This window comes from Bos grunniens, chromosome 6 (assembly GCF_055505025.1).
Source record: "Bos grunniens cultivar Pamir isolate PY7600 chromosome 6, Bosgru_T2T1.0, whole genome shotgun sequence".
Lineage (NCBI taxonomy): Eukaryota > Metazoa > Chordata > Mammalia > Artiodactyla > Bovidae > Bos > Bos grunniens.
Window position 1 is genome coordinate 87,064,948 of NC_141170.1, and position 15,031 is coordinate 87,079,978.

Here is a 15,031-nt window from a genome sequence, read left to right on the forward strand (position 1 = left end):
CTAACAATTTTCTTTTAAAAATATTTCTTAAAAGATTAAATATTTACTTGGCTTCCACTGTTTACATGACATTGTATTTACCACTTTTGAAATGCATCTTCTGGAACGTAGAAGTTCTGTAAATATAAAATAGCTACTTAATCAAGTTTTCATATCACTATCAAACTATTTTTGAGATCAGGTGTCAAAACTAAAACTGCAAGTGAATTTTTTGAGACAGATTGTCTGTTAGCTTCATTCAGAATGGCAGATTCTTTCCTACCAGAAAATTACTTTCTTTTCCCTTCCTCAAATAATAATAGGCAAAATATATTCAATTCAAATTGACGTTTTCTCAGATATAGTTTAGTCATTTAGACATCTGAGGACTTCAGCTTTTAGAACTTGTAAAAGGTAACCATCCTTTTTTATGGATTTAAAAATAGTCCTCTCGAGTAAACCCAGACAGGCGCTGGCCGCCTTTCATCTGTATTCGCGTTCTGCGGTGCCCGCTGGAGCCCGCTACAAAAAAAAAATAAAATAAAATAAAATAAAAATAGTCCTCTCAAAGACTTTGGCTCATGATAGATGACTGTACCATTCCTTATAGAATCATTAGGCTATTAAATTCTAGAATAATATATCTTTATTGTTTTAATTCCTATCACTCATGAATATTAATCTAAATAATTCCTGTAAGGAAAAATGGATTCCTTACATGATTACTTCAGAGAGTGTCTTTTGATGACATTTATAAAATCTCATTATGAGTAAAGGGTATGTTGATGAAGAACTTGGAATCTCCCTACTTCTTTATTTGTAAGTGAGAATTAACAACATCTGAATCAGAATGTGGTTTTTAGCAGAAAATGAAATAATGTGTTAAGTACTTAGTATTTTTCCCAAAATATAGTAGGATCTTAACAAATGTACGCTTTTGTTCTAATATGCTGATTTGTAGTTCAGCACTAGTGGAGCGTGTAGAAATAGTAGTATTTGACAAAATATTGATAAATCTCATATTGCTAAAGAAAAAAGACCATATATATAACACAACTTAGTCAATATTATGAGAGTGGTAGAATTTTTCACTGCTTTTTAAAAATCAAGATGCCTATCTGCATAATATTAAAAATTTTTAAACATGTAATATCATTGAATAACAATAAAAATTTATTTTAAACATTTCCTGTTTAAAATTCAGACCTAACATGAAGTTGATAGACACTGTAGACAGTGTTTAATTTTACTTTGTGAGTAGATGGCAGAGAATTAAAAACTGCCCTGCTTTTGCCAGACAGAAATTTTGGTGGCCAGTGAAATGATACACACTAAAGGAAAAAGATGGCATTTTAAACAGAGAAAAATCATCTTTATGGTACATTAATTGACTGGAAATCCAGGATATTATACTAGATATGGCTGATGGCAGGTGTTATTTTATTTTCAGAAAAGTCTTTATTTCATAAAGATCATAAATAAAGGATGGATTTTAAAGCTAATATGTTCTATGACAAAGAAAATTTGCACTTGTAAATTATCTTTTTCTCTTTCATTATTCTGTGATAATTCTTTGAAACAAACCTAACAAATACTCATTGCAGTCCAATATGTATCCTATGTCAAATCTTTTATTTCTGTTGCTGTAAGAATCTGTCAGAGAAGGCAATGGCACCCCACTCCAGTACTCTTGCCTCGAAAATCCCATGAACAGAGGAGCCCCGTGGGCTGCAGTCCATGGGGTAGCGAAGAGTGGAACACAACTGAGCAACTTCACTTTCACTTTTCGCTTTCATGCACTGGAGAAGGAAATGGCAACCCACTCCAATGTTCTTGCCTGGAGAATCCCAGGGACAGGGGAGCCTGGTGGGCTGCCGTCTATGGGGTAACACAGTCGGACACGACTAAAGTGACTTAGCAGCAGCAGCAAGAATCTGTTGAAAGCAATAATATGTTAATTACAAAGACTTCATCGGTTTAAAAGATTTCAGATGGATACCATGAATTACAAACTACCTAACTAAAGGCTGCATTAAAAGTAAAATTTATTTTGATCACATCTATTCTAATTCCAATTAGAATAATGTTCAATTAGAACAGATGTATGTTAAAAATATTATTTTATTACTTTATTTTTTTATTTTCACATCCATAGTTGAGTCAAATCTTAAAGTTTAAGTCTACAGTTGGATGGTGACTGGGAAAAGGAAGAAGAAAATGCTTTCCTTTGCGTTCTCAAAGGCTTATATGCAAACTAGTAGTAATTTGGATAAACATCACTGGAGTTCATTTTGTATTAATCAATAGAAGTTTTTATCTTTATGTTAAGAACACAATTATATACTAATATATCAGGTCAGCAGTTAATGAACATTTTATCTATTTCTTATCAAAACAAGTCCATGAGTTAACACCAATAGTTCTAAGAAATAATTGGGAAAAGTCTTAAAAAATGATGCCTCCTCTTTCTCTCTCTACTGTCTTAAGAACCCCCTTTTCATTGCTAATATATATATATATATATATAATTCTTACATTACAACTATCTTCCTATGTCATCAAAGTACCTTGAAATCCATTAATGAATAATTAAGTGTAATAACAGCTTCCTTTGTGACCTTTTCCAATGTTTAGACAACACATAGTTTTCTGAAGTATTCAACATATTATAAACTTATTATAAATAAAAAGTATTCAAGTCCATCACTTCATTTGAAATTATTTAGGCATTCATTAATTATATACATAAATACATATAATTTAAAGCACAGACAGCAACTACAAATGAGTTGATTATTTTAATGAACATGTGGTGTTGTTTCCACTTGGATGTGGGCTAAGCATTAAGCAAATGTATTACAGTAACAGAATCTCTTAGCATTTCCTGATAACAACTCATTAATAGTTTTGTGTTTCTGTTGTGTACTATAACATTTCTAATTCTTCCATTTCTTATCTTATAGGAAATAAATGATGTGGATGTACAGGAACTTGTAAGAAGGTCAATTGGAAGGTTAACCATCATTCGACAGACATTTCCAGTCCCCCAGAATATAAGTCAGCGATGTTTCCGTGGCAACCATCGAATATCTTCAACATTGTGTGATCCAAAGGATCCATTTGCTCAGAATATGGAGGTATATTCTAAGCACCCAGATATTTCTCTAAGGATTTTTTTCTTTTGGTCAGTTGTAGAGAGACATTTTCTGGTGGCATTGCATTCAGAATTCTACATGTTTCCATTTTTGGTCCAGCAATTTCATAAGTCTACTTGGGAAGAGTGCTAAGAATCTGTCTTTGATTGTTCTAAATTTCATTACAGCAAAATATCTATTTGGTAAAAATATAATCAGTAAAGGTTATTCTCTTTTCAGCAAGTAGATCAATAGCATTTCTCATGGTAGAATTTGTGATTGATACTCCTTAATGCTAAACTCCAAATTATTAAGCTAATAAATTTGTTTGCCTTTTCTGGCATAACAAGGATATAGAAGCCTATACCTTTTTATAGATTAATTTCTGGTTGGAAGGACTTCACCAGAAAAATATTTAGCAATCCGAAAATGCAGTAGTGTTATATAAAGTTTATCCAACTCAGATGGGAGATAGCTGAAACATTTGCTATTTAGAATACAACAAAGAATTTGAAAGTAAATGAATACAATCTCTGAGCAGCAAAACGAAAAAAAAAAAAAGAATACCAAGTCCCTGTAGCGTACACATAAGAATGCCCTTTTAATACTCATCTGGATCCTATTTCTTTTTCTTAAGGAAACTCCTATCAGAATTTTTTGTGTTATTTCTCTTTGTACTGGCCATCTCAATATGTCAGTTTTAAGGAGGTTTGACAAAGGCAGGCACATCAACTATAATAGGGCATAGGAAGCCCTGTAATGAAGCAAGAAACATAAAAAGAGAAATCAAACAGATACTCTAATTCAAATATCCTATCAGAGCAGCACCTTCTCTGTAAAACAACTCTACATTATAATACAATCCCAAGTGTATCACTATTGTATATAGCTAGTTTATGAGTTAATATTTAAACAGTAACCCTGAGATACCAATAAAGATTAAAGTCATGGTCAATTTCATAAGTAGGAAGAAAAACATAGGATGTATTTTAGAAACCTATTTCTTCAAAATGTTTAATAGAAATAGTATTTTAGTATTTAGAGATGTTCAGTTTGAAAAATCAGGAAAAATCATTTTAGGAGAACTAGTTTATTCCTAATAATACTAGATAAATAAGGCGACTTGGCTAAACGACTTCCTTGTTTGAAAGATAACAGTTTCCCTATTTTTAGTCAGCTTTGAATATTTCAGATAAATGGCCATTTATCTAGCCATTTCTTCATACTTATTACCATTGTGATGCTGGGGCTGCTGCTGCTGCTAAGTCACTTCAGTCATGTCCGACTCTGTGTGACCCCATAGACGACAGCCCACCAGGCTCCTTTGTCCACGGGATTCTCTAGGCAAGAATACTGGAGTGGTTTGCCATTTCCTTCTCCACCATTGTAATGAGCAGTATGTATTTACCCAACAGCTGTCTCCGGAATCATTGCCCACAGAATTTTGCTAGTAGATTTTTAAGCTCCTTTAGAATGAGCTCCCTCCAGACAGCATAAAATCACATTAAGTATTTGTCTTTCTTTCTTTTTCCCATCGTACCTACCATGGTGCTTTGCACCTTGGTAAAAATTTGGATCTGAAAGTAATTGATAAGAAAACAGAAGTCAAAGTGAGCCACTCAAGCCTAAACAGGGTTTAAGTTCTCTACTTCCAATGACCTATGTTTTGATATTAATTGGTTCTGAGTATAATTGATGTGGAAATGATAGAATTTTAATTAGAAACATGAAAGAACTTTGATTTAGAAAATCATGAGATATTGAAGGCTGTTTCTGTTGAAAGAGGTAGTAGGTAATGAACAGAGAGGAAAGCAGAAAGGTACTGCACAGTATTTCAAAGCATATTCGCCTAACAGCACAATCCTTCTGATTCAGTTGACTTCCTTGAAATCAGGGAACAAATATTTTATTTATCTTGGTATTCCCAGACATATCTAATGAATTAAGGATGTACTGGAAGTAACACTCCTCCTGCCCCATACCTTCATCATACACCCCTCAAAGCTACAGACTGAAGAAAGCTGGAAGATTACTTTTCTTTGTGCATTTATTGTGTATTAGCATCCCTATTATATGTAATAGAATTTGACTAACTGTTTAATATGTAAAAGGAAAACTGACAGAAACTTTTATATGTGAAGATTTATATAATGAAGTGCCTAAATGCTGGGCTCTTGAATTTAAAACGTTCTACTAAAAGCGGAGCATTTGATAAAAAGTCTGGCCTTGGTGTATGTTTTATCTCACTGAAGTTAAAGAAAATAACAAGAAAAGTACTTTTAAAATTGAGAGTAAGGGGCTCCCTGGGAGAAACAACCCTCTCTCAACTTGGAGTCCATAGTGCAGATAAAAAGGATCACATGTAGACATATATCTTATCAGCAAGATCCACCTTAAAGAAAAACTCAGAAAAAAAGGTATGAAAATATGATTCTTGTGACCTCTGAAAATAGAAACCCAGCAGTCACAATAATCTGTACAACAGAGGAAAAGAGGGTACATCTAGAAAAGACGGTGAGCGTCTAGAGATCTCTGGCCTGTTACATGTTTTAGTGTACACAGAAAGGGAAGTAATATTTTGTTGCTGTTCAGTCGCTCCGTCGTCTCACTCTTTGTGACCCCATGGACTGCAGCACACCAGACTTCCCTGTCCTTCACCATTTCCCAGTATTTGATCAAACTCATGTGCATTGAGTCAGTGATGCCATCCAACCATCTCATCCTCTTTCATCCCCTCCTCCTGCCTTCAATCTTTCCCAACATCAGGGTCTTTGGCAATGAGTCGGTTCTATGCATCAGATAGCCAAAGTATTGGAGCTTCAGCTTCAGCAACTGTCCTTCTACTGGGGAAGCCTAAGTAATATTTAGAAAGAACAAAAGCCAAGTTTCCTCAATCTTTAAATTAGTGCCAGAAAGACTAAAATTCAGAATTAGCTGAAGTTGCAAAATAAATGTCAAAGATACCTTTCAGCTAGAAACAGTTTTTAGCAATATATGAAACAAAAGGAAGTAAGCCATTTACTGCTTGATGAAATTAATGTTGTCTCCCCAGGTGGCATGGTGGTAAAGAATCCCTCTACCAATGCAGAGATGCAAGAGATGTGAGTTCGATCCACGGGCCAGGAAAATCCCTTGAAGTAGGAAATGGCAACTTATTCCAGAATACTTGCCTGGGAAAGCCCATGGACAGAACAGCCTGGTGGGCTACAGTCCAAGGAGTCGCAAAGAGTCAGACACAAACGGAGCACACACACAAAACTAATGTTAGTTTGGCTACTAATGGAGAGAAAATAGAAACATTCAAATCCTTTTGCTTCTGTTTCTCCATCTTAAAATTGGAAAGATTAGATAAAAGTCATTTAAAGGAAAGTAAATCATTAGATCAGAAGGAGCAGGTGTTGGGAGGTGGTTAGAGTATGCCTTACTGTTCTAAAATGAGGCCGGAAAAATAATTTCTCAGAGCAGTTAATAAAGCTGTAGATAAGATCACAATGTTGTAATTTAGAAATATTAGAGAAATACTTAGGAAGAGAACAAGGCATTGGTATATTGTCCCAGTTTTCAAAAGGGAGGTAGAAAGATTCTGAAACAAGTGTTTAACACAGTAAAATTAATTTTCAGATACATTGCTGTTGTTCAGTTGCTCAGTTCTGTCTGATTCTTTGTGACCCCATGCAGTGTAGCGTGTCAGGCTTCCCAGTCCTTCACCATCTCCCGGAAGAATATACTATTAAATACATGGGTTGAGGAACTTTAAACAAGATAATAGGACTTCCTTAAGAACAGGCGTCACCAAAGCCTACTTAATATTTTTTTTTTAGATTTAGATATTGTCGTAAATCTTTTTATTCTTTGTTGATTTTAATATAGGGTGTGAAAAATTTTCCTTTTAGGAAAACATTAAAATGTTTGTAAATTAATGTCACTCAAACATTTTCACCAAAGACTACTAAGAACAAAAGATAGTAAGCATTTTGGCTTCAGGTTTTTTAAAAAGTTCAAAACATAGTCTTATTATTGTCTTTAAAAGTTATACAATATATGGGTTTCTTTAAAATTAAAAGTAATATAATTTGAATCAAAATTGCTGGGAGAAATATCAGTAACCTCAGATATGCAGATGACACCACCCTTATGGCAGAAAGGAACTAAAGAGCTTCTTGATGAAGGTGAAGGAGGAGAGTGAAAAGGCTGGCTTAAAACTCTGCATTCAGAAAACTAAGATCATGGCATCTGCTTCCATCACTTCATGGAAAATAGATGGGGAAACAATGGAAACAGTGTGAGACTTTATATTCTTGGGTTCCAAAATCACAGCAGATGGTAACTGCAGCCATGAAATTAAAAGATGCTTGCTCCTTGGAAGAAAAGCTATGACAAACCTAGACAACATATTAAAAAACAGAGACATTACTTTGCCAGCAAAAGTCTCTGCAGTCAAAGCTATGGTTTTTCCAGTAGTCATGTATGGATGTGAGAATTGGACTATGAGAAAAACTGAGTGCTGAAGAATTGATGCTTTTGAACTGTGAGTGCTGGAGAAGACTCTAGAGAGTCTTTGGACTGCAAGGAGATCAAACCAGTCAATCTGAAAGGAAATCAATCCTGAATTGGAAGGACTAATGCTAAAGCTGAGGCTCCAATATTTTGGGCATCTGATGTGAAGATTTGACTCATTAGAAAAGACCCTGATACTGGAAAAGATTGAAGGAGGGAGAAGAGGGGATGACAGAGGATGAGATGGTTGGATGGCATCACTGACTCAATGGACATGAGTTTGAGCAAGCTCCAGGAGATGGTGAAGGACAGAGACGCCTGACATGCTGCAGTCCATGGGGTCGCAGAGTCAGACACAACTGAGTGATTGAACAACAACAACAACATCTCAAATAGTAATCAGCTAAACTACTTTGTTTTGTGTTCAATTCTTCAGGCAAAATTCATAAGCCTAGAACATGGCCCAGATGTATTATGTAGCTTTGAGTACCTTTAATATTTACAGCTTATCACCAGAGTTTCTCTTACCCTCAGTTTAGTAAGGATGGAACTAGTGGAATAGTAAAACCACACTGATAGATATTCTACTCTTGAAGTGCAAGGAATTCTCTATAGTTATCCAAAGAGTCTGTCTTTGGACCTAGGGCTTCCCTTGTGGCTCAGCTGGTAAAGAATCCACCTGCAATGCGGGAGACCTGGCTTTGATCCCTGGATTGGGAAGATCCCCTGGAGAAGGGAAATGTTACCCAGTCCAGTATTCTGTCCTGGAGAATTCTATGGACTGTATAGTCCTTGGGGGTCCCAAACAGTTGGAGATGACTGAGCAACTTTGACTTCACTCAGACCTAGTATTTTCAAAATTTTTAAACTACACAAATTAAAATGAATAAAATATGTCTATCAGATATGTTAATGACATAAAGCTAGAAGAGAAAGCTTATATTTTCTTACATCAATATTCAAATTGTTAACAGTCACTGAATAATATGCCTAAAATTTAAAATATGATAGATATAAAGTGTAGATTCAAAGTCAGTTACGTGAAGTCCAGATGGATGAGACATGATTTGACAGTTTAAGGCTGTTAAAATGAAGGCAAACTTGTTTTGAACATAGCAGAAGTAATATTTGCTCCAAACCATTCTAATGTTATCTCAGTCTCTGTGTCAGAAGCATTTTGTTAAGATCAAGAAAGATAACATTTTATCCACATCTCTCCTAGTCAGTTCACATCTGCAAATAAAGTTAGTTCTGAGTATTAAACTTTCAACAGAAACACTGAAAAATAAGAGAAAAACAGAGGAAGAATGCTGAGATGAAGAGCTGCCTAGAAATCATACCAGGCAATCAACTACTAAAGGAAGGAGAATGTTTCAGAGCACGTCAAAGAAGGTGTCAGATATTGGAAAGTTGGCATGTAGAGGAGGTTAGTGTTGATGGTTCAGTAAAGTCGAAAACAAATATTGTTAGAGCAGATAGAAACGATTGGTCAAATGGTGGGATGCTGACATTTAAGATGTTAGAGGAGTTGTTCATTTGTGTCTAATAAATAGTCACTTGTTCTTGTCATACCAGAGTAGAAGCAAAGTTCATCTGAATAAAAAGTGACCAAGAGGTCAGTAGGTAATGGCAGAGAGGGGCTGTAATGTGTGCCATGGTAAAGAGCACAGACCTCAAAGGAGAATAGGAATTTGCTAAGAAAGAAGTAAAAGAAGGGATAATGGAAAGCTCAGAGAATGTCATCTCCCCCTTTTGATTCTGCAGTTTGGGATGTGAGCAAACAAAGAGAGGCAGTCATTTGTCAAAAACACTTGTCACGTATTGACTACAAATCACTGACCTTTCAGCCCAGCATGGATGCTAAAGTGCATGCCTCTAGATATGCAAAGGAGACTGTGCCGTAAGAAGTGTCACCAGTTGTCGGATCGCTCACATCTTGACTTCTGTTAAACCTAACTGATGTTAAACTAGACTTTCTTTTCTTTGACTTTCTTTCTTTGACAACTATTTATCAAAAACCAAATATGTGCTAGACTCTGGGCTAAGTCAAGAGGAAATAAAAAATAAGGGAAACAAAAAGTGCAAAAGGCAAAAATATTGCAATATGAGCCCCTATCCAGAAGGAACTTATATTCTGTGTGAAAAGCAATTTAAAAGAAGTCTTGGCATTCTGATATGCTTCAATAGAGATATGCACTGAGTGTTCCGAGAGAGAAAACAAGAACTGCCCACCTAGCCTGGGAGTGGGGAGAATCCTGAGAAGCTGTCAGGGTAGGATTCACCCAGCCTGTGACCCATGGATTGAGTACGAGAGAACGTTAACTAGTTAGAGACAGATAAAGAGACTTCAGAGGATGTTCCCACAACTATCTCATCTACACGCTTGAAGCAATCAGTCAGAGGGTGAAACAAAATAAAGTTAGATTGCTTAGAGCAAGAGAGTTTGAGGCAGTGGAGTCATGAGAGGTTTTAGAAAAGGTCAAATTATTGTAGATTATTGAGAAATATCCAAAGATTCGCCCCACACTTTTGGATACAACTCATTCATCCTTCACGTTTCTTCTAGATTTCCCTTTTGGGTATTCAGTCTGATTCAGATGAAGTTCATTCCATCAGCTACTTTTAACTTCAAGCATTACTCTTCATTCATTGCCAGTTACAGGCGTTTCTCTAGGAATTATCTGATGGGGTGGGGGCCAAGATGAGAATGGCCTGTCCAAATATTTCCTTATAAAGAACAAACTGATATTTCATGTGGTGCATAAGAGTGTTGAAAGTCTCTTTAAAGGAAAGTCTACAAAAACAAGTGGTTAAAGATTTACCTAGTTAGAAAATTCAAAGGCACTGTTAGGAAGTGCTTATTAACAGTTGTTCAAATTCTCATCATCCTAATAGTTGAAGTTTAGTAGCATGCTGTGATGTGGGCAGAAAATTTCATAAGATTCCTTCATGATTAATTAGAAGCAAAGGGCAATCAAAGTACTGTCCCCTTTATTTCAAGAAAAAATGTGATAACAAGATTCCTAAATATCTGAGAAGACTTACATGCTTAAAATGGATTTATTCTTTATAGCTATGTTGAGTTCTCATTTTTTATTTTATATTGATTTTTTTTTTCTTCAGAGAGGAAATGATATAACATTAAACCACTGTTGTTGACCTTGGATATCTCATGGTATCTGTATTTTTAAAATGTTATTTCTAAATTATTTAAAAAACATTGGTAATTAACAGTGAGGACAGTGATTCTGGCAAACTGTAAGAGTGCAATACAGTGTATCAAATATTTGTGTGATTTATTTTAAAATCTATGTAGAGGGAAGTTAATATGATTACCTTAGAAGAAGAAATCATTAATATAAACACACATTCACAAACAGCAGTTTATGGTATTTGTCTTGTTAATTGCAATGCACCTGTATATAATTTTGTATAGACCCTTGACCATTGTAATGTTTATGAATGGTGCTGTTTCCTCTCACTTTTTCATTACTGAATCGCCATAGACACAAACATATAGGCAAATGGTGACATCCGGCACCTATGACACTCATCTTCCATGTAAAATCAAGTGGATATTTCTCCATCTGAAAAACCAGAATGCAAAAATATGACATCTTCAGAAAATGTATTATTCATTTTCCCTTCCAATCTTAAGCCCTTAGATCCTTACTTCCTCAGAAAGAAATAAGGACCAGTGATTTTCTAAGGTCTGACACTAACAGCCTTGCCTCTGTCGAAACTCCTCTTTTTTATCATCTCTCTCACACCTAAATAAGCTGAAAAAGCAGTTGAGGCATACAATCAGACAAGACTTCATTCTCAATAGCAAAATTGCCCAGGAAATGAAAAAAAGGAAACCTTCTGCTTAATAAATAACCCTGTAAACCAGCTATCTATGACATGAACAGAAGCAACGGAGCTGATACTTTTCTCCTTATTCTTGATGGTTGGCATCTCTGATTCTGATGATTACTGTCTAATGTCTTTTCAGATTTCAAACCTTTACATATACGACACGGTGCTTCTGCTTGCTAACGCTTTTCATAAGAAGCTGGAGGACCGGAAGTGGCACAGCATGGCTAGTCTGTCATGTATCAGAAAGAACTCCAAGCCCTGGCAGGGAGGGCGCTCCATGCTGGAGACCATCAAGAAGGTAACTTCGAACTAGCATTTCTTTTTTCAAAATTCATCCGTTAGTTTGTTGTCGTTGTTGTTAATTTTATTTTTTTTATTGAAGTATAGTCAATTTTACAATGTTGTGCCAATCTCTGCTGTACAGCAAAATGACACAGTTATACACATATACACATTTCTTTCTTCAATAATCTTTTCCATTATGGTTTATTACAGGATACCGAATATAGTTTCCTATGCCATACAGCTGTCTATCCATCCTATATATAATAGTTTACATCTGCTAATCCCAGATTCCCAATCCATCCCATTCCCACATCTCTTACCCCCTGGCAACCGTGTGTCTGACTAGCATTTTGGTCTTCCTAATTTTTATGCAAAGAGAAACAATAAGTCATTGAAAAGATATATTTTAGGATTTTTTTCTTCACTAATATTGCTGCCTATGCAGAGCACAAAATAGTGCAATGGATAAATTAAATATTAAAAAAAAAAATCAAGGGCTTCCCCAGTGCCTTAGTGGTTAAGAATCTGCCTTGCAGTGTAGGGGACACAGGTTCGCTCCATAGTTCAGGAAGATCCCACATGCCATGGGGCAGTTAAGCCTGTGAGCCACAACTACTTTACCTGTGCTTTAGAGCCCTCTAGCCGCAACTACCAATCACACCACAGCTAGAGAGTAGCCCCTGCTCTCTGTAACTATAGGAAAAAACCCACACAGCAACAAAGACCCAGCACAGCCAAAAATAAATAAAATCGAAATAAATATTGAAAAATTTCAAGGTCAGAAAACAACATGTCTATGTGATTTATTTATTCAAAAGGAAATTTTCTGCAGATAAAAAATTAATCATTGAAATATTTTATTTCACCTTCATTGTATCATTAGTGTCAGAGATGCTCAAATTATTCAGTATCTGTCACAAAGTACAGAAAGTCATTTTTTTTCTCTATCATCCCCTGAAAAAAATAAACACTAGATCTAGGTGTTTTTCAGTTAGACGACATGTGGTAAAACATTGGATGTGATCTTTAATTTGCCTTACAATAATAATATAAGTCATAAACAGTCAATATTTTGGTGCATTTGTGAGCTATGTGGGGGTACTTGATGGCATTCTTCTTCACTGTCAGTGTGGTATTTAGCCTGCCTGTGACCTGCTTTAGCTCAGCTACCCGCTCCGTTCCCAGAAGGCAGTTTATGTTGCTTAGCTCCTCTCACAGTTATAAGCATCCAGCAGTTTATTAGCCTCTTTGTCATGTCATCCTTGCTGGCATTTTCCATTTGTCTCACACAGCTTCTCGGATTTAAAATGAAATGATTAATAAAACAAACAAATTTCCCCTGTACCCTTTACACAAAGGAGACAGTCATTTGGAAGTTTATAGTCTTCATTTTATGCATCCTTTTTCTTACTGCAAGCATTTGCCTTTTTTCCTGAAATAGTAAAAGAAATAGCTAGTCAAATGAAATATGAAGTGTTTAGAGATGCCAGAGAAAAATCTAAAAATTAACATTAAAAGGGAACTAGATGTACAAAAACCAGGAAGTGGAGGGAAAAATATGTTTCTCTTAGAGAAAAGCCTGCATTTTCCACTTGATGCTGTATCCTCTTTTGCAGAAGAATCACTTTAATGAGAATTTAGGCTCTTATCAACTGAAGTGCTTGAAAATTAAATTCATTGAATACATTGGCAGAGGAGGATTTTTTAAATGAAAAATGAATAAGTCAAATCTAAACTCAAGGTGTTGCCAAAATCCCCCAGCTCTATTTCTACGGAGAGTTGGCAGGTATGAATCCAAGGGAGGTTGTTGAACATGGTTCTGATCCTGCCAATTTATTAATTCATGCCTTGGCTTGGATGCAGGAACCTGAATATATTCATTCTTCGGAAGCTGTCACACAAAGACAGAATAATAGTTTGGGAGGTTGCTTAGGAGACACTTATTTAGTGAAAGTATCTGTAGGAGGGAAGAAGAGACACTATAATATGTAGGTATTTCTTATGGAGCAATTCAATATGTAAAATGTTTCTGTTAGAAAATTTATAATCAAAACAATGATTTTATATGATAATTATGAAGTTTTGTTTGGGAGAATATTTGTATATTTTTTCCTGTAAACTTTCAAGCCAGTAGCATTTTTTTAAAGGAATATATCTATATTCTATATCTAAAGGCTAAGTTTGAATGATATGTATGATAACAAAAGTTCTGTTTCCTTATTTTTTTTCTCACATTTTGAATTAGGCTTGAAAACAGAGTTATGTTTTTCCAATCATATTACTTTGCCTCACCTGAGTGTTTTGGTTATCCCATTTAGATGTCCAGGCTGATGACACTTCACAAAACAAGATAATTTACTACTCGCACAGGACCTCGAATAAAGCAGAGTGGGCCCATGCAGGCCCAGGCTGGCTGGAGCAGAATGCTGTGAACGGGTGGGACAGTTGTAGTAGTTTAGAGACAAGCTGAGAATAGTTCCCATTTACTTGGGCTGGAGATTTTATAGGCTTAAATTTTCCAGGGGTTTCAAAGAAGGAGATCCATGATGGGCTTTCTTGATCAGCCTGTCCATATGTAGGGCCTAATAAGAAAGGCAGCTTAAAAAGAAGTCAGCTGCTAAACATCACAGATGAGGTCAGGCTCTTTATTTCAATGGGAATATTCTAGTGAAAAAATTCTTAATTGCATTCAAGTAGCCACTACATGCCTATAATCTGACCATGTGCTGTACACTTTACAAAGCCTATGTACTAATATGAGCAGTGCGTTTTCAGTTGCTCAGTCTTGTCCTACTCTTTGCAACCCTATGGATTATAGACTGCCAGGCTCTTCTGTCCATGGGGTTTTTCAGGCAAGAATACTGGAGCAGGTTACGATTTCCTACTCCAGAGGATCTTCTGGACCCAAGGATCAAAAGACAGATTCTTTATTGCTGAGCCATCGGGGATTTCCAGTGCAAGGAGTACAAAGAATTAAAAGAGTGAATGTCTGCCCCTCAATTAATTTGCATTCTCATTATGTGGATGAGATAAAAGGACTTAAAAAAAAAAAAAAAACAATGCATTTGACATGAGCACTATAATGTCCAGTAAGAAGGAGGTGGTGGTTTCCAGGGAACTCTTGTGTTGCAGCTTTATAATTTATCTTGTTGTTGTTGTTCTGTCACTAAGTCATGTCTGACTCTTTGAGACCCCATGGACTCTTTGAGACCCCATGGACTGCAGCACACCTGTCCTCCCTGTCCTCACCATCTCCCAGAGCCTGCTCAAACTCATGT

General features: G+C 35.8%; 1 protein-coding gene across 2 annotated transcripts in view; it reads left to right on the plus strand.

The window, feature by feature from the left end:
- The window catches only part of GRID2 (glutamate ionotropic receptor delta type subunit 2), a 1,632,436-nt gene that overhangs the window by 981,352 nt on the left and 636,053 nt on the right, over positions 1-15,031 (plus strand). For both annotated transcript variants that reach the window (XM_086406553.1, XM_086406551.1), the window contains exons 6-7: positions 2,943-3,116; positions 11,605-11,766. In XM_086406553.1, coding sequence (XP_086262679.1) covers positions 2,943-3,116; positions 11,605-11,766 — 336 coding nt within the window. The remainder of the gene's footprint in view (positions 1-2,942; positions 3,117-11,604; positions 11,767-15,031) is intronic.